This window comes from Lactuca saligna, chromosome 7 (assembly GCF_052625555.1).
Source record: "Lactuca saligna cultivar CGN05327 chromosome 7, ASM5262555v1, whole genome shotgun sequence".
Classification (NCBI taxonomy): Eukaryota; Viridiplantae; Streptophyta; class Magnoliopsida; order Asterales; family Asteraceae; genus Lactuca; species Lactuca saligna.
In genome coordinates this window covers 176,740,305-176,760,094 of record NC_136423.1, presented here as the reverse complement: position 1 = coordinate 176,760,094, position 19,790 = coordinate 176,740,305, and the positions used below count along the sequence as shown (strand labels likewise).

The 19,790-nt window shown below is 35.6% G+C and overlaps 1 protein-coding gene across 1 annotated transcript; it reads left to right on the top strand.

Moving 5' to 3' along the window:
• The first annotated feature begins 511 nt into the window (after positions 1–511).
• TOR1 (ARM repeat superfamily protein) lies at positions 512–5,139 on the top strand. Its single transcript, XM_078965024.1, has 5 exons — positions 512–1,341; positions 1,977–2,168; positions 2,872–2,965; positions 3,181–4,439; positions 4,636–5,139. The coding sequence occupies exons 1-5, from the start codon at positions 646–648 to the stop codon at positions 4,831–4,833; spliced, it is 2,439 nt and encodes an 812-aa protein (XP_078821150.1). The 5' UTR covers positions 512–645; the 3' UTR covers positions 4,834–5,139.
• The last annotated feature ends 14,651 nt before the right edge of the window (positions 5,140–19,790 follow it).

Genomic DNA, 19,790 nt, shown 5'->3' with positions numbered 1-19,790 from the left:
ACGAAATAAATCAAAGTTAAAATAGAAATGAATATAATTCAAAAAACCATATATATATAAACATTTTCTACTTCATTATATTTAAATTGTTAAATCTTACTTAAAACCAAAGGGCTTCTATCCCGGTGTTGCCCACCATCTTTGATGTTGAGGGTTAAGTTTCGTGAGGGACATAGATGGAGAATTAGAAGTAGCATAGTAGGAAAATAGATTAAAACGGTAGTTGTTTAATCATTTGGTGTATAAGTCAACAACAATAGCTTAATCACATAAAATGGAATCCGATGCATCAGTTAGTTAATAAATGGGATTTTTTTTTTTTCACAAATATTAGATTAATAGAAAGAAACATTAAATTCAAAAGAGAAATTTGCTGTTTTTGTTATCTTTTTGAATTTCAAATTCCAAAACCTTTCACCTTAAAAAAGCTATTTCATAAAATAATATATATTTTTAATCTGTCTACTATTTTTAATTTGTCTACTTATTTGTTCTTAATCAATAATAATATTGGCTACGGTGTTTGGGGTTCAGTTTATACTTTATAGATCTTCATCTAATCTGATACCCATTACACCCTCTAAAATCTTGAATCCCCATCTTCAACTTCACTCGCATTTTTGAACTGGAGGCATCATCACAACAATGGCGACCAAATCTCTGAAATCCAAGAAACCCCCATCAACACCATCACCACCAAACCATTCATCAAGATCTTCATCTCTTTCTTCCCATCTTGCCATGATTGAACTCAAACAGAGAATCTTGACTTCCCTCTCCAAGCTTTCCGACCGAGACACCCACCAGATCGCAGTCGAAGACCTTGAAAAAATCATCCAAACCCTCTCCCCCGACGGCATCACAATGCTCCTCAACTCACTCTACGAAGCCACAAACGACGCCAACAAACCCGCCGCCAAAAAAGAAGCAATCCGTCTCCTCTTCTTCCTCTGCGCCACCCATACCGAATCAGCAGCCTCGCATCTGACCAAAATCATAGCCCACATTGTGAAAAGGCTTAAGGACTCCGATTCCGGCGTTAAAGACGCTTGTCGCGAGTCAATTGGGCAGCTTTCATCGCTGTATTTGAAGGGGGATGGGTGTGAGAATATTGGGTCTGTGGTTTCGTTGTTTGTGAAGCCTTTATTTGAGGCTTTGAATGATCAGAACAAAGGGGTACAAGCTGGTTCAGCAATGTGTATGGCTAAAATGGTGGAAATGGCTTCAGACCCACCTATTGCGGCTTTTCAGAAGCTTTGTGCAAGGATCTGCAAGTATCTTAATAACCCTAATTTCTTAGCAAAGGCAGCACTTCTGCAAGTTGTTTCTAGTCTTTCTCAGGTATGTGATTCTAACATTCTGTGTATTATAAGTATATACTTGAAGTCAAATCATGTGAGTTAGCTTTTAGGTCATAATTTGTGAATCTTATAAGAAGGGAACTCATAAATCAGCCATGTCAAATAATCTTATTGTAAACATAACTTGAAACATAACAAAACTATAAAGAGTTGAATCCCTGTAGGCATCATGGACATGAATCATTTTGTGCCCTCCTATTGAAATTGAAGGTTTATGATCAAAATTCTCATTGAGTATTGTCTGGATAAATGATATTTCATAACATATTTGAGATAAGGACGCCTGAGTAAAAAAATAAACAAGGGCAAAGTTGTAAAAGGTTAGGACTTAACCAGAAAAGCTCCATTCCATGACTTTCTCTATTAAGTCGTTTCCTTCTGTGTTAAGTAAAGAAAGAAACAACATCTAAATCTAATTCATTTAGACTTCAATGCATCTTCGAAGCACTCAAACACTATCTTCTGTTCACCATTGTTACAACCAATTATTTGATTTATGAATTGTAACCATTTGATATCATAATCACTTACAAAACACACATCCAAACACCCCCTAAAATCTAAATGGCATATGACATGATGTGCAAATAAGTCTTTATATAAACCTTGTTGCAGGTTGGAGCTATTTCACCTCAAGGCTTAGAGCTACTGCTTCAAAGTATACATGAATGTCTTAACAATACTGATTGGGCAACTCGAAAGGCAGCTGCTGATGCTTTGAATGCCTTGGCTTTGCATTCAAGCAACTTGATCACTGGAAAAACGAGTTCTACCATAACTGCCCTTGAAGCTTGCCGCTTTGATAAGGTTAGTTTTTTTGTAGGGATAATGCAAGAAATAGCAACATACTTTCATTTATTTGTGTGTTATAGTATCCTATTTTCATTTCATTCTATTACAACATTGTACTTTTTTTTTTTTTTTTTTTTTTTTTTTTTTTTTTTTTTTCTGTTATCAAGGAATTATACTATGAAAATTTCTATCCATTTTTAGCATTGTACATTGAAAAACCTACCCATTTATAGCATTGAAAATTGATTTGTATTTAGATGATATTGCTAGAATTGGGTACTTTTTTCAAAATATATTGTTGTAATAGGATAAAAATTAAAGTGGGATGCTATAATAAACAAGTTAATGAACTTACATTGCTTTTTCTTGCATTTACCTTGTTCTCGAAATACGAAATATGAAAGTAGTCATATACTTCCAATGTTTTTCTTATTAGGGCATTACACATTGAACAATCTACCCATTTATAGTAGTAAATTTTGTTTTGTATTTATATGACATTGTTAAAAACTTATAATCGGATGGATTTTTCTAAGTACAATGTTGTAATATGAAATATGGAAGTAGGATGCTAATATGCTATAATAAGTAATTCAATGAAAGTACATTGCTTTTTCTTGCATTTACCCTGTTTCCGAAATGCTACCTTTGATTGCTATTTGGATTCAACAAAACCAAAATTTAGTTTCTGTTACTAACTCCTTATCAACTTCCACAGATAAAACCAGCAAGAGACAGCATAATAGAGGCTTTGCAACAATGGCAGGGTCTTGCAGGAGGTTCTGAAGATCAAAAAACACCTAGAAATCATGGTGAACATAAATAAAATCATTCTCTTTTTCACTAAATGACACAAACACCCTCAGTATATACTTACTGAAGTTTATAAGAATAAAAAGTTTAACAGTATATGTTTACAATAAACAAAAAATATAATCGAATTCCATTTCATTTTATACCAAACAGATTACGATTCCTTCAGATTCCAACTTCTTTGACAGATTCCATTCCTTTGAAATGTTTTCAGATGGTGAACATTCTGAACCTGCTAAAGAGGATGATAAAAAGACAGAGGCTCCAGTAAAAAATGAAGAACCTGAAAAGACAGTTGGAATCTTGAAAAAAAAGGCACCTGCTTTAAGTGACAAAGAGTTAAACCCCGAGTTTTTTCAAAGACTTGAAAGACGGGTTTCTGGCGAAGTCGAAGTAGTTGTCCCCCGTAGATTCATCAAGTCATCAAATGACCAAAATGACCTCAATGGTGAAAATTCTAACTCTGTCATCAATGATATAGAATCAGGGTCACATTTTAAAGAGACCCACCAAATAGCTGACAGATCAACTGGTGGTCCTTCTAGAAGGCGGGAATACGATGATATGAATGATCAAAGGGACGGAATCAGAAGCAATAAAGGGAATTGGCTCGCGATACAAAGACAATTACTACAATTGGAAAGACAACAAGCTCATTTAATGAACATGTTGCAGGATTTCATGGGTGGGTCCCACGATGGGATGGTGACTTTGGAAAACCGAGTCCGTGGTCTCGAACGGGTCGTTGAAGACATGGCCCGTGACCTTTCCTTAAACAACCGAAGAGGCGGCGGGAATTACATGATGGGATTCGAGGATTCCGGTCGAAAGTACAACGGAATAGGCTATTCCGACTATAATAAATTAGGCCGGAATGACGACACCATGTCTTCTTACATGAGGGGCAGAGGAGCTGCCCGAAGAGACGTGCCCGAAAATTGGGACTACCCATACGGTCGAAACGGGCAGATGGGTTTGAGAAGAGGTATGGAAAGTAGGTCGCCTAAATCAGAAAATGAAATGGAAAATAACAATAGGAGGGGTTGGGGGGCAGCTAGGTTTGGTGAGGGGCCTTCTGCTAGAAGTGTATGGCAAGCTTCAAAAGATGAGGCTACATTGGAGGCGATTAGGGTGGCGGGTGAAGACAACAACGGGCCTGCCCGAACTGCCCGGGTGGCGGTTCCGGAAATGACGGCTGAAGCGATGGGAGACGAGAATGTCGGGCAGGATCGGGACCCGGTTTGGGCAGCGTGGAGTAACGCGATGGATGCGGTTCATGTGGGTGATTCTGATACGGCTTTTGCTGAGGTTTTGTCAACGGGTGATGATTTGTTGCTTGTCAAATTGATGGATCGAACGGGTCCCGTTATCGATCAGTTGTCGAGTGAGGTGGGGACGGAAGTTTTGCATGCGGTTGCTCAGTTTCTTCCGGATCAAAACGTGTTTGATATTTGCTTGTCTTGGCTTCAACAGGTATGGTAGGGGTAGTTTGGTAATTTTACATTTATTTCAATAATAAGTTTTCAGATAACTAGTAGTTGTTTAAAGCTAAGGAACAGATAATTATAATATTGCCCCAAGGATAACTATGTAATTCTACGTTTAACTCAAATAATCAGTCTTCTCTGTATTTGACTTGATTTTTTTTTTTTTTTTTTTTGGTGTACAGTTGCTGGATATGATTATAGAAAATGGAACAGATATTGTGGGAATCCCAATGGAATTGAAAAGGGAGATTTTGATGAATCTGATTGAAGCGGTTTCAACTATCGAGCCTCCTGAGGACTGGGAAGGCATGGCGCCTGATCAACTCTTGTTGCAGCTGGCATCAGTTTGGGATATTGATCTGCAGCAGTTAGAGAAATAAACCATTAAGATGCATAATTATGTGAAATTTAGTTGATTTTGATTCTTGTAATTTTGTAATCTTTGATTGGCTTTGACATCAAATGTAGATCAAACAAGATGAAGGCTTATTATATTCCTTGGTTTGTTTTTCTGTTTTTTGCACAATTGATGAAAATTTTTTGTATGTGATATTGGCTCAATCTGTTTGGGTATTGTTTCTTTTTGAGAGTGGTTTGTTTACTTGGACATTTCATCAAACACTTGTTGAATGTTTGTAAGAATTTGATGAAATTTATCACTAATCAATGTATGCTGTTTCCTTTTATGTCCGATTACTTATGCTTTTCATCAAACAATTCTTATACCCTTGTAACAATTTAATAAAACTTACTACTAAATAGTGGATGTCGTTTCATTTTGACAACAGTTTTACTTTGGTATTTCATCCGATACATATGTCCTTTCAAACTCATGTTATACCCTCAAAGAGTATTTATATAATTTAGAGCAAACTACATAAATGATCATTGTGGCATGTCATTTTCATTGTATCGGTCCCTGAAAAGTTTTAAATTTATTTATTTATATATTGCAAAAACCCCTAGTTTTATTGTGATTTTCGACATCCAAAGTAAAATGACTAATTTGCTTTTTGATATATGCGAAAACTTCCTCTACAGTAACCTATAAAGCAATCTACAGTAACCTGTTTCCATATTTTCTAGTTTTGAGATATGCAAAAACTTCCTCTAGTCTTTTGATTCTTGCTTCAAGCTCTAATCCCGATGTATCTCCATCTTCGTTGCCAGGGCTCGCTCCATCATGAGCCACATCACAAGTTCTGGTGTCACCCACAGATTCTTTGGATTTTTCAGTTCTTGAGTCATCTTTGACAGAAGTTTTAGTTTCATTATCACCCATCGAAGAAAGCAAACTATGGAGTCCAGTTGACTTATTCCGCCACTCAAAGTATCTAGCAGTGACATACGGCTCAGAGAATCGAGATGGAAGATACAGTTTAAGATCCATCAATGGCCTTGTGTAAAAGCTCCAAGCTGATTTAGGACTTCCATTGTTTCGTGGGACTTTACCAGGAATGTCTTGATCCATGCCAAATTGCATTGCGACTCTATGAGGTAGATATTGTTCGATACATTTCCCTTGTATCCCGACTAATTCAGAAACCCTAAAACATCGACCCCATGACTCCAATTCTTCATCCAAACAATCACCACCAACAACCACCCATTTTCCGTTTTTCTCGTTACCCAAATCATCAGCATATGGTCGCCAACAGAAGTCTTCTGAATCACGATCCAAAATTGAGCCAATATTGTTGATCTGCACCTTCTTATTCTCCCATCTAGCAAACTTTGGGTTGCAGCTACCTCCGACATTAGGCCTTAGCTTCGGAAATCTCTCCCAGATCCAGATTTGAAGAAGTTGTAAAGGAGCCCAAATTGTAATCGATGGATCATCGTTCTGATCAGTAAGTTTAGCTTTTAACAAGCTTAAATCTCTGTATATGGTGGCAAGAACAGCAGGGGCAAGAGCAAGTCTAATGCCTCTAGCTAAATGAACAGCAATGGGGAAAACATTTCGAGCAACTGTTGAGTATGATGAAGGGAATACAAACCTGGATAACCAAAATGCGAGAAATGCTTCGTGCTCGATTTCTCTTCCGCTGTCTTTGAATTTCTTCAACCAGCTAACCTGATCAGCTTTTCTAAGCGTCGATCTTGAAAACTCTACTTTTGTTTCATACAATTTCGCTAAAACCGTTTTCGATTCTGTGTTTTCAACAGGAGTAAGAACAGATTCACCTAACACAGAATACCCTCCGAGAACCATCATGTCTTCCAAAGTGATTGTAGCTTCCCCGAATACAAACACGAATGTTTTGGTCTCATGACACCATTTTTGTGCAAACCCAAGAATCAAGTCATCGTTTTTCGTGATTTCATATGAGGAATTCAACACAGCTTGTTCTATTCCTGCTTTTTTCCAGGTAGATTGGTGCAGACAATGCATGCGATCAACCCATGGTTTCCAATCCCTGTGTATGGTTCTCCAGCCATTGAAGGACACATTCAAAGAACAATTTTTTTCTGGAACAGAAGACGCCGTAGGAGGAATAACAGGAAAGGGTCGGAGATCAAAGAAGCTAAAGGAGGGTTTTAAAAATCGGGCAACTTTGCGTGTTGGGTGATGGTGTTTAGCAAGTTTGGGTGATACCATGAGCTCCTCTCTCTCTTCCATGATGGTGTCTTCGGATGTTGCCGCCATTGTTGGACCTCAGGACAGAAGGTGGAGAATGCACGACAAAAAGCTAAATTTGTATTACCATTTTTAGTCATTGTTTTAACTTTTAACCTGACTGATGTTTTAAAAACCAGGTTGGCTTCCTGTTCGAAGTAAACCGGTTTTTATATTTTTCATTTTTATTTTTCGTATTTCGTACACATACTTATATACACAAATCAAATACACAAATATGATGTCCACAAGTTTAAACATTAAAATACATATGAAAACAAGTTGCAAATCATTCTAATTACATTAAAATAACCGATAACCATAAGTTTTCCACCAATCCATGTACATTAAAAAACAAATAAAATCCTAGATGAATATAAATGCATAAAAAAATTTCATAATATTTATCATATGCTTTTATTCAAAAAAATAATAATAATAAATATGAAAAAACTACCAACGTTTATTATGCAAAAGGTTTCAATTCCATATGTTTTTATTTTAATTGAATCGGTTCAACCAGATTTTTATAAAAAACGGCTGGTTCAATCTGGTTCAAAAATAGACATAAAACCGGTGATAATTAAACTGTTCACTTTCCCGATTCCCGGTCCAACCGGCTGGTTCAAACCGGATTTTAAAACATTGGTTCAAACCATTTTCTTTCAACGCATTTTTTTTTGATATATAAAAAAAGTTTTTTTTTTTTTTTTTTTTTTTTTTTAATAAATACTTAGGGTGATTTTAAATAAAAATTTGAAAATAAGGAAATTGAATAAACTAACAATTATAAAAGGATTTTTTAAAGAAAATAACCATATTTTTTTAGTTTTTAAAAAATAAACATATTCTCCGAAATCTTTAATTACAGAGTACTATTTATATTCTGGGTACTGTTCATCTTTTTAAGTTTTTTTTTTTTTAATAAATAAATAAATCATCTTTTTTTTTTCTTGATTCCGAATGCTATATTTTGTAATGTTTAATGTCATCTTTTTTTTTTCAATAAAATGTCTAATTTTATGCATTTATATTGTATATAGTTCATATTATTATGTTTATTTAATTTTTTCCGCATTGTTGTTCGGATTTCGAACTTGTTTTTGAAATTTCGGAGTTTATTTTTTCCAAAATTCAAAATTTTAGTCCGGAATATGAACAGTACTCCAGAATGTTATTCCAGAGTTGGTCAAAAAAAATATTTTTTTGTGGTCCGGAATGTCTCATTCCGAACAAAGTAGTTAGTTTAAGAAAAATGATTTTTTTTCTTCAATTAAACATCAAAAAGTGGTTAAATTACTTAATTTCCCTTGAAAATATAATGTTATTATTATTAGGAAAATCTATAGAAAAATCTTAAAGTTTTTGGCTAATTTGTGATCTAGTCATAAATTAAATTTAATTAACGAAAAAGGACAAGAAACTCACAGTGGAAAACAATAAAGAGGGTGAGTTGTGGCGGTGGTTGTGATCGACCTACAGTGGAAAACGATGGTGACGGCGGCAAATTCGATTATGATGTCTAGGTTTTACGAGATAATAGAATTTTTAGAGGGTGGGGGATTCAATTTTGAAATGGTATTTGGGAGTGTATGATTGCTAGTAGGGATTCAATTTTGAAATGGGACCAAACGAGAGCAGAAATAGTTGACCACCCACCCTCGAAATTAGTTGTTGCTCCCATCCCCGGTCCCGCCACTAGATCCCCCGTTTACATAACCCCCAGGTCCCTCCCTCGGTTACCTCCATCTCCCCCGGCCCCGCTCCTGTAGCCGCGGTTCCCCCGGTTTATAGGCTTAAAATTCGATTTTTTTGTTAAAAAACTGCTTTGTTTTAGGCTAAAACTATTTTTAATAACTTTAAAAGCTTATAACCTAATGTTTTAGAAACTAAAAAATTACGAATCCAACATTACAAATCGATAATTCCAACAATCTTACAAATATAAAATACTACAAATCCAAGATTACAAATATAACATACTTACATATCTAAAAATATATGATCAATTCACTACATCTTTAATATCCATTAATTGGAAAAGGAAAAGTGAAACCTAACCTAAACCTAAAATTAGAAAATATATTGTGTAAATGAATTTTATATTAAATATATATTTTTTACATAAATGTACAACTGGGGCCCCCGCCCTCGCTCCCGTTCCCGGTTTTTTTTTTTTTTTTTTTTTTTTTTTTTTTTTTTTTAATTTAGACTTGTACGGTATTGGGATCCCACTGAAACGGGGTCCCACGGGGGTTTATTGACATCCCTAATTGCTAGTATTCATTGTATAGGCGCGATATAAAAGAAATGAGAATTCAGAGTTCAATTTTGGATGAGGCTTATAATACTTTATAAATAATTCTGAAAAAAAATGACATTAAGACTATATGGAATGGTAGCATGTACTAAAGCATTATGACATCATATTTTCATGGACACCTAAGCATAAATACGATGATTTAGAGTGACGATGTGTTTAGAAGGAAAATGTTTTTTTTTTTCTAAAATCAAATAAATGTTTATTTAACTATTTAAATAAAATAAACTTTAAAATAGTATAAGTTGCTAAAGCTAGAGTTACAAGCATTTGAAACTAAAATAGTCAAATGTCAAATGGGGACCTATGTTAGTCTCCTTATTCTTTTTCATCTCACCAAGCAGCTGGCAAGCCAACCTTGGTGCAGGAGCTTAGCGCATAGGTAAGAAATGGTGGCGAGGGCTTAGCGATGTTGATGGCGAGGGAGCTAGTGAGCCACTCCCTATAGCCTAAGGGCTTGTTTCTTTTGCCTCTTACCGAGTCCAACAAAAGGTAAAGTCTATGTAATGTCTAGGTAAGATTTCATACGGTCCGAGTCAGACCATTTGTTTTGAAAAATTTATGTCCCTTACTCGATCATTAGCCACCTACTAGGTAAGCAAAAAAAATATTTATGAACGATGAAAATAAGAACATTTTCCCTAAATTCACGCTTCTTTCTTTCTTTTCATCTCCCGCTTCCAACGTCCCCCTCTACTTCATCATCCAATCGATCTGAACACTATACTTCAAATTCATGACTCCTACAAGGTAAGCAAAAAAAAATATTTGAACGATGAAAATAAGAACATTATCCTTATTGCCCCAAATTCACACCTACTTCTTTCTTTTTATCTCCCACTTCCAACGTCCCATTTTCACGACCAATTTTATTTCATTTTATTTAAAGTAAAATTTCTCAATTATAAAACCATTTAAGAAAACCATCTATTCCCAATTACAATTATTAAAAAAATCAAAGTATTATAATGAATGTAAAATCCTCATTGCTGCTGATGAGTGTGTATAGTCTCGTCTTCGCATTCACATAGTCACTAATGATACTTTATACAATAAACAATTGGGTAAGTATAAAGCTTAGTGGGTTTTCCCCAAAATACCATACGATAAACATACAAGCTTGCATAACGACCCATAACCTCTTGGTTGGAATCCCCATGCTCAATCAATCCTTGGACTGGAATCCAACATGCAACGGGTTCAATCAGCCATCAGGTTGGAATACCCAGGGTTTGTTGGTCTACCACATCAACCCAACCGCTCTTCCCGAGCCTCCGTGCCTATGGCTTACAGCTGGACCACACCAGGTATCTTGGCCTACAGCACAAACTAGCCTCAACCCACTACTACCATATGTTGACATATAAACAATCAGGATCAAGTAGACACATAATACATGCAAACATCAACCATACAGTTCACTACTGCTTACTAGTCTTCTTACAATATACAGTCCCGCCACTAGCTAACCTCCATGAAATGTGTAACCATAAGTACCAAGAGGTAAGATAGCCACCCGAACAGATGGTCCTACTCTAGAGCCACAACCAAATGAGGAACAAGCAAGAAAGCCTATATCAAGAGTTCTCAAGCTATCCTACATGACTACATACAATCCCTAGGGTACTCCACTAGATGATAACAAGTAAGTACAGATAGACACATAGATCTAACATATCACTACAAAATTGCAACATCCTATATATTAGGATACGGATATAACAAATCACTATATCATAGCAACATCCTATACACCGGGATATAGTTCTAACAGACCACTACAACATAGTAACATCCTATATACCATGATACAAACCTAACAAATCACTACAACCTAGCAACATACCAAGTACCAATAATCTAAGGAACACACGACCGTATATACTCAGAGGTGAGATAGACACCGGACAGGTGATCCTACTCTAGAGCCATAACCAAATGAGGAACATGCAAGAAAGCCTAGATCAAGAGTCCCCAATATATCCTACATAACTATATACAATCTATATGACATCCTTCTACTAAAAGATAACCAAAACTAGTGGGTCGGTATTAGTGCCTTCGACCACGGATACAATAAGGCAAAACTCACATGAGATGAAGAAACCCGAAAAACTGAGACTGTAACGCCTGTAGATTCGGGCTAAGTCAATTTAGAGACGATAAGCATAAAAAATGACTTTTTGATAGAAGAGTGTTTAGAATGAATAATCGTAACCAATTTATAGTATATGTCACAAGGTTTCCGTGCATATAAAGACCGTCTAAATCCAAGTTATAACGAAGAAGTTATGACATATTGAAGTTTCGCGACACAACTGTCACGACACAACGCGTCATTTTTATGGTTCCTAATAACTTCATAATGGATAAAGTTTCCAAATTTATCCATTAGAATGGTCCCAACTGATGGGTTATAGAGGTTACAACACAATGCACTAAGCGGAAAACATTCAACCAATTCAAATGATTAGGGCATATGCAACCTAATTGGATCTATGTATTTCACATATAGCAACATACTAGGAATGGATAATCTACAAAACACTTCCTATGAAAATTAACTCATAAGAATAAGAAGCTTACCTTGAAGATTGTTGTTGTAAACAATCTTCAATTCCTTCTTGAAAGACTCTTGGAAGCAAGCGCCCCAAGTGTCACGCCTCTAATGGTTCACACCCAAACCCTAGCGACCAAGGAGCTTGAAAAGGGAAAAAGAGGAGAGAGGTCGAATTTCGGCCTAACTCTCTAATGAATAGCATGGCCGAAAATATGAGGCTTTGGAGGCTTTATATAGTGTACCAAGAAACCCTAGATATGTCTCAAAACAATAGAATAACATTATCTTACTTTTGGTATATATCTGGTTTCCTAATTATCCTCCAAGGATAATTCTAGATCCTCTAGAACCATAGAAAAATGTCAAAGGCTCTAGGATGGTTCTAGAATGCCTCTTAGTCAACTGTTGAACAATTACACTACAACCTCTGTACTTTTGATATGTATTAACAATGACATCCCGCGGTTTTTAATATAATACATTTCTTCGGAAATGCTTTGATAAATTCTTTATCATATTTTTTAGAACAAATTCCGCAATATATTTCATTAAAAATGTACTATGATTTTCAAATAAAGCTTAAAGCTTAAATAAACTAGTCTTTTCTAGCCGTGAATTTGGGGATGTCATATGTAGTACCATACTCATGTTTGTATTATTTAATATTAATTATTTTTAATTATTTATATTGAAATTATGACCAATGGTTCTTACTGTATTAATACAAAAGAAGCAAAAGAAGAAAATGAAGTTGCATAACTCTCATATAGGATTAATACTCCATCAAGTTAACTATATATATTTTTTGTGGAGTCTTCAAGCTTTGTATTAAATGCGGGGATTGAAAATAATAAATGATAAATATAAATGAGGAAAAAAAGATAATGATTTCTTGTTACAAAGCGACAAGTTTGATGATGCATACATGGTGCTGGATGAAATGCTAGAACCATTTTTTAGTTTTTCTCCCTTCTCTGAAAAACCCCCAAAAAATTGTCACCGTAGTAGTATTGTTGATGTAAAAGCCTATCTAAAGACAAATTGAAGTTCATGCTTTATAGGATCTGATCTCTTAACTCATATAGAGTTTGTTTAGACTTTTCTACATGAAAATACTTAAAAATGTTTACTCCATGATAATATTGACTTCTAACGTACTAAAAAAACATTTATCTATGGATTTTGACGGTTTTAGATCTATCAAACTCATGTGTTGGTGAAGAAAGTTTACAAAGGCTTTCTATCATTTTAAGATGCGTCAAAACTAGGTTGTGCTTTAAACTTACCAAACTTTCTTACAACTATCTTTCCATGATGTCGATATTTGACATTATTATTTACATAAAAAAAATAACCTCTTTTCACGTTCTCCATTTTGGCTACCTTAATGATTCTATTTGCCATAGAGCTTGGGGAGTTCTTTTGTCTTCATCTGGTGTATGAAGATAATGAGAATACAGGGAAGGTGAGGACATGTGTCATCCTTTCTAGACCGTAAGCTAATAAAAAATGATGATGTGGTCTATTTATGATTTAATGTTGTTTTGTATCTATTCAAAGAGCATGTTTGGGATTGCTTTTAAAACAACTTTTGCCTTTTAACTTTTCCAAAAAGTTAAAAAATGGCTAAAAGATGTTTGGGTAATACAAAAGATCTTTTAAAATAACTTTTTGTGTAGGAGGAAAAGTTAGTGTTTCAAAAGTCACAAAATCCTATCTTTTTGTGACTTTTGGGACTTTTTAACATGAAAAGATGACTTTTACCTTAAAAACAAATATAAACACATTTTAAAGACTATCTTTTGAAAAAAGTTACTAGACAAAAATTCATTTTTGTCACACCCCCAAACCAGAATGGCGGAAACATTCGGGGGTGGATGACTTCACGTAGTATCATAACAATTGAATATTGTAAAGAAAGTAACACAACCATCATATATATATAATAAAAACGTATATTGTTGTGTTATACATATTTCCAAAAGAATATTACAATATGATGATGTAAATGTTTAATAATAAACATCCTTAGCGTTCCTTCTTCAAAAGCTGGTGGTTACCTGTATTACTGATTCCCTGAGAAATACAAGTGGTTTCGAAAAAGTGTCAACAATTAAGTTGGTGAGTTAATAAGTGTTTTGTATTGAAAAGTATGTCCTTTTGGTAGTAAATCAATGAACAAAGTTTTCAGAAAATCTAATATTTTCTATAAATAGTTTGATAAGTTCTCCAAGTTGGAGTGCGTTAGTGTTTTTCGTACTTGAAGGATAAAGAATAACTTTGTGCTCAAAATAATGTAGAAAACTGAATGCATATATGAATCTCGTAAATCAAACTTGTTTTTATACTTTCATGTGAGTTTTATAACCATACTATTGACACTGACTGCCTGTAACAACATTCTTCAAGTGTTGTAGTGTTATGACATTTGTCACCCCAGACCTGTCGATCTAACTGTAGCTAACAGTTTAGGTGCGGGTTTGTCAATACCGTATAGATCTATACACAAGTATCACGCTCTCCCTCCAAGAGATTATGGTATATAATACAGGGCTTGAAATGCATACTTAAGAGTACGTTGAAGTTTGAATAGTTCACATTGCTTAGTATAAATAGATTTACGATAAGAAAGACTTTACTTCGTTTTGTTTGAAAGTATTTCGTTTTTCAAGATGTATACGTAAGAATGTATGAATAACTTGATAACTATACCCATTATAGTTTTCAAAAAGTATGTTCCATTTGATGAAAATAACTTGATGATATATTAGCCCTTTATACATAAAGTATTATGTTAGTATCGATAATCAATGAGATAGATGTTACGTTTATGTTTATAAAACGATACTTTTACTTGTATTGTACTTGTATTTCCCCCCTAAAACATGAAAATGCTTGAAAGGTAAGGGTATGAACTCACTTGTTTGGCTTGAAGAGAGTGGGGCTAGAGTCGAGCAGAACTTCAACCGCGGAAAGCTGCGTCTTCGAGCTCTTCGGGGATCTCGGTAGCGTAGAACCTTCGTCGGGGCTCGGGTGCGGAAACCGAGGGCGTCGGGACAGCTTCTGATGCTTGAAAGTATGTGAGAGTGATTGGGAGTTTTGAGAGAGTGTGCCAAAATCCGTAGCTCAAATCTTTTATTTATAGGGCTGGAAGGGTCGTGTACGCTGGGCGTACTTCGGTTACGCTGGGCGTAACTTTGCATCATGGCTTACGACTCGAGTTTAGCTAGGCGTAGAGCTGCAGCCGATGGGACTCGACCCTGCTCCTAAGTACGCTGGGCGTACCCCTACATTACGCTGGGCGTAATCCTGGCTTCCATCTTCTAAATTCCGTAACTTTCGCGTACAGGCTCCGTTTTTGCGTTCTTTATATCCACGCGTAGGTGAGATTATGCTCTAAAACTTTCATTTAGACTCCGTCGGCTAGTTTTGATTTTATTTTTAATGATATGTTTTTAATAAGCCGGGACTGCTAAAGTTCGTTAAAAATTCATAGCTTCTTTATTCGACGTCGGTTTTCGTTTGTCTTTTTATCATTTTACTCCTATTGTAGAGGCCTTCAACTTTCGTTTAAATTGCGATATCTAAATAACGCTCGATATTTAATTCGAGTTTTTAGCCCTCTACTACTGTTACGAAACTTAGAAAATTCGTAACTTCTTCATATGAGGTCCAATTTGGGCGATCTTTTTATGTATGTTTACAACTTAACGAACTCTACAACTTTTGTTTAGATACTTAAGGCCAAAATGTATTTTATTGTAATTTCACTTTTTACGTTTAAATAATGTTTTAACGTTGTGTCGTAAATATTCGAGTGGTTATAACTTCTTCAATATAACCCGGTTTGGAATGTTCTTTATGTTTTTGGAAACCTTGGAACGATATCTAATATTTGATGCATCCCAGTTTAGATATTTGAACACTTTATTTTTGAGGTTAATTTCGTTGATTCTAAATAATTTTCGTTGTATTTGACTTTTGAGTGTTACACTACTTTTGAAAAATATAGGTTTGTCACAATTTTATAAAAAGGAATTTTAACATCAAAAAGTAATCTCAAATCCCTCTTAAAAAACATATTTTGATTTATTTATGCATGTGTGTAATAGACAAACAAAAAATAAGATGATATAATACACTAAATTCTAGAAATATTAAGTTATTTTCATGAATTCATTTCTTCCATTCACAACATTATACTTTAAAAAAAATACAATGTTGTAATTGAAATTAATGAAAGTAGGATGACAAATAAATGAAAGTAATTTAATAATACAATGGTTTTATAAGAAAATATTAAAATAAAGTTAAAAAAAAGAGATGGAAATGAAAGTATGATGTTATATTTGACAAATATATGAAAGGATATTGACATTTCTTGCATTTAGCCAAATCAAGGGATAAATGCAATAAAATAGCAATGTACATTCATTTTATTTTTCTAATGTATCATCTTCCTCATTTTCTATTTCTATTTTTTAAAAATCGTTTATTTTTTCTTCTTATTAAACCATTGTATTTAGAAATTACAATGCTATAATTACATGTAGTTATGTATATGTGTCTCTCTTTCTTTATGTGTGTATATATGTGATTCATGAGAAGGATTTTACAAATTTATTTCAACATGAGCTTTGAAAGCAACTCCATTACATGTGATTCATGAGAAGATGTTTAAACATAAGGATGAAGCTATTTAACTATTTGTTTCCTTACAACTTTGTGGTTATGCCATTTAATCTTTAGAAGTGTTTTTATGGGTCAACACCGATTGAACTTTGATAATGGTCGTTAATTGAGTTATTGAATGGGTATTTGGATCCAAAGCTTCTAAGTTTTATTTTTTGATGCTTGGTGGAACGTCATGCGTCTGTTACTTTCTACACTTTCATGTTGAGTCCTTTTTGTAAATATAATGAATATGTTACTTTAGCATATTTTAAGCACGTTTTGTTTTTATGTTTTGGATGTCAATTGAACTATACTAAGCAAAAAAAATGATGAGAGTTGATCCGCACACAATAATATTTTTCCACACACAACAATTTATGCTTTAAAATGTTGTATAATACAATCCTGTAAAGCATAATTGGTTGTGTACGGAAAAAATGTTGTGTACGAATCACTTTCCAAAAATGATAGAAGTTGTTGGATTAGTCTGCAAACATGTGTAAAATATGACAAAAAGTATTTTAATACAACTTGGACTTTTGGTTATTTGGTTTCGATGACCAAATTATGGGTTTGAGTGGCCAAAGAAGGGTTTCTTAGGGGCTGTTTTGCAGGATCTGAATTCTTAAGAGATCTAAATTTCTAAGATTGTCTGAATTTTTAAGATTTGAAATTTTAACATGCTGTTTGGTTGGAACCTCTGAATTGTTGTGCTGTATTATAAAATGACCATTTTACCCTTATGTATTATTTTTGTTAAATTCAATGTTTTTGTTTATAAAATAACCGAACTAATTTCTTAAATAACTATAAAATAAATATAAACATCATACAAAAAAATATAAACAATGTACTCTTAAGATTATAATTGTAAAACTAGGAAAGATCTTTATCAATACAAAAATAATAAAATAATGTATACAAATACAATCATATATGTTCTTGAACATGGGAATGGAAAAATGTTGCTATTCTAAAGCCCATAACAACAACTAGAAGCCGATCAATTAAACCGATTCAAGAATTATCATCTAACGACCATAATCTATTACTTGCAAATCCATTGATACATTCTTTTTGTGTTTAAAAGTCTTTATAGATTCATGATCTTATGCTCCTTCTGTAACACCCCAAAATCAGGTAGGCCAAGAAGGAAAGAAAACCCTAAGTCAAAGGGCCAACTCGCCGAGTCCAGTGCGAAACTCGGCAAGTCCGAGCGGGATCCAGGTTCAGGAGTTAGTGACCGACTCGACGAGTCGGCTATGGGGACTCGTCGAGTCTGGTCTGAGCGAGGAAAACCCTAAATCCTGGACTTGGAGCCTATTTAAGCATCTCATTCTATTCCCTAAGGTTCCTTTACTGCCTCTCTAACCCAAAACACCGAACCCTAAGCCCCATTGTTACTCTTTCAAGCTTCTAAGCCATTTTTGGGTGATTTGAAGGAAGAAGGAAGAGGGAAATCATTGAAGCTTCAAGGATTAGCCTTAGATCCAGAGCTGTGGAACCTTTCAAAGTTATTGAAGGTACTAAGTTGTTTCCTTCATTTAAATCTATTCTAGTTATGAGTTTTTGGGGCTTTTAAGCCATGTTTATATATTCATACGAGTTAGAAGCCAGATCTGATGGTGCTACTTCAGATCTATGCTCATTTTGGCCTGGTGAAGCATAAAGTAACTGCCCTTGAGTTGATTATAGAGCCTCCTTGCCTTAAACCCTAGTTTATTGTGTGTTTAGCCTAGATCTCTTTCTCTACACGTAAAGTTTGCAACTTTACGTGAGGAATAGGCTTGGAAAGGGCAGATCTACAGTTTGGAGTCCATGCATAACTCAAAAATCCTCTGCATGTATAAAGATCTGAATGGACTCGGCGAGTAGCATGAAGTTGGGCAGGAACTCGGCGATTTGGAAGAACAACTCGGCGAGTCTGATGAAGATTGCCTTGGACTCGGCAAGTCTGTTCTTGGACTCGACGAGTCAAGTCGCGAAACCCCAAACCCTTCGAGTTAAGACTCGGATCAGTGAGTTGAGTGGGGACTTAGTGAGTTGGACAGGTCAAGACTCGGAAATCGGTGAACTCGACGAGTCAGCAGGCAGACTCGGCGAGTAAGGTTGACCTTGATCAGGACTTGACTGTGACCAGAGTTGACTTAGTTGACTTTTGGGGGATAGTTAGACTAAGTCTTGCATTGATATTGGTAGCTCGGGGAGCTAGTGGAGTAGGAGTTCAAAGAGTTGTCGGGCAGCAGCTAGAGGGGTTATCAGCAAGTTTAGCAAGTGTAAGTGAGTTTCCCATTGTATGAATGGGTCTAAGGCCACAATACCGGCCCATGTAGATACGAGTAGGAAGACCCGGGGGTTATCCCTAGGCACAATATGCTAGCATGATATTCAAGAAGAGGTCCAATGATAGTGGGCGGGTGCCCAAGGAATGGTTTATATGATAGTTTATACTTGTTGTCTGTGTGATACATGTATGTGCCTGGTGGGGAGGTGGGTGTGGCGAGGTCCCGTATCTCACCAATGGCAGAGTGTGGATGGTGTTCCATATCTCATTAGCAGTAGAACAGGGGTGAGGCCCAAGTTAGTGAAAGAGTGAGTGTGGGTTGGGCCCATATCTCACTATCAGTAAGGGCGTGGACGGGGTTCCATGACTCATCCGTAGCAGGACAAGGGCGAGGCCCAAGATAGGCGAGGCCTCAGGATAGGATTTGGGAGTATATGTTAGCTTATGTGTTGTTATATGCTTATGTGCTATTATATGTTAGCAGACGGGGCCCAGTGACAGACGAGGCCTAAGTTAAATAGATCTGTATCCGAGCGGGGCTCGAAGCCAGGCGGGGCCTGGAGTGGCGGGGCCATTGTGACGGGTGAGGCCCGAAGCAGGGGTGAGGCCCAGGATAGCGGACGTGGTCCAGTATGTGCAGTATGGGGTTATGCATGGTATGTGGTAGGGTGGGGAACTCACTAAGCTTCGTGCTTACGGTTTTCAGTTTTGGTTTCAGGTACTTCCGGTAGCGGAGGGAAGAGCTCGGGGTGATCGCATGGCACACACCATAGTTTAGACAGCCTGGGAATGTTTTACCCTGATAACGAACATGTGTTTTGGAAATTAATACTCTGTTTATGTTTTGGATTGATGATTTTGATTTAAGTGATGTTTTATTAA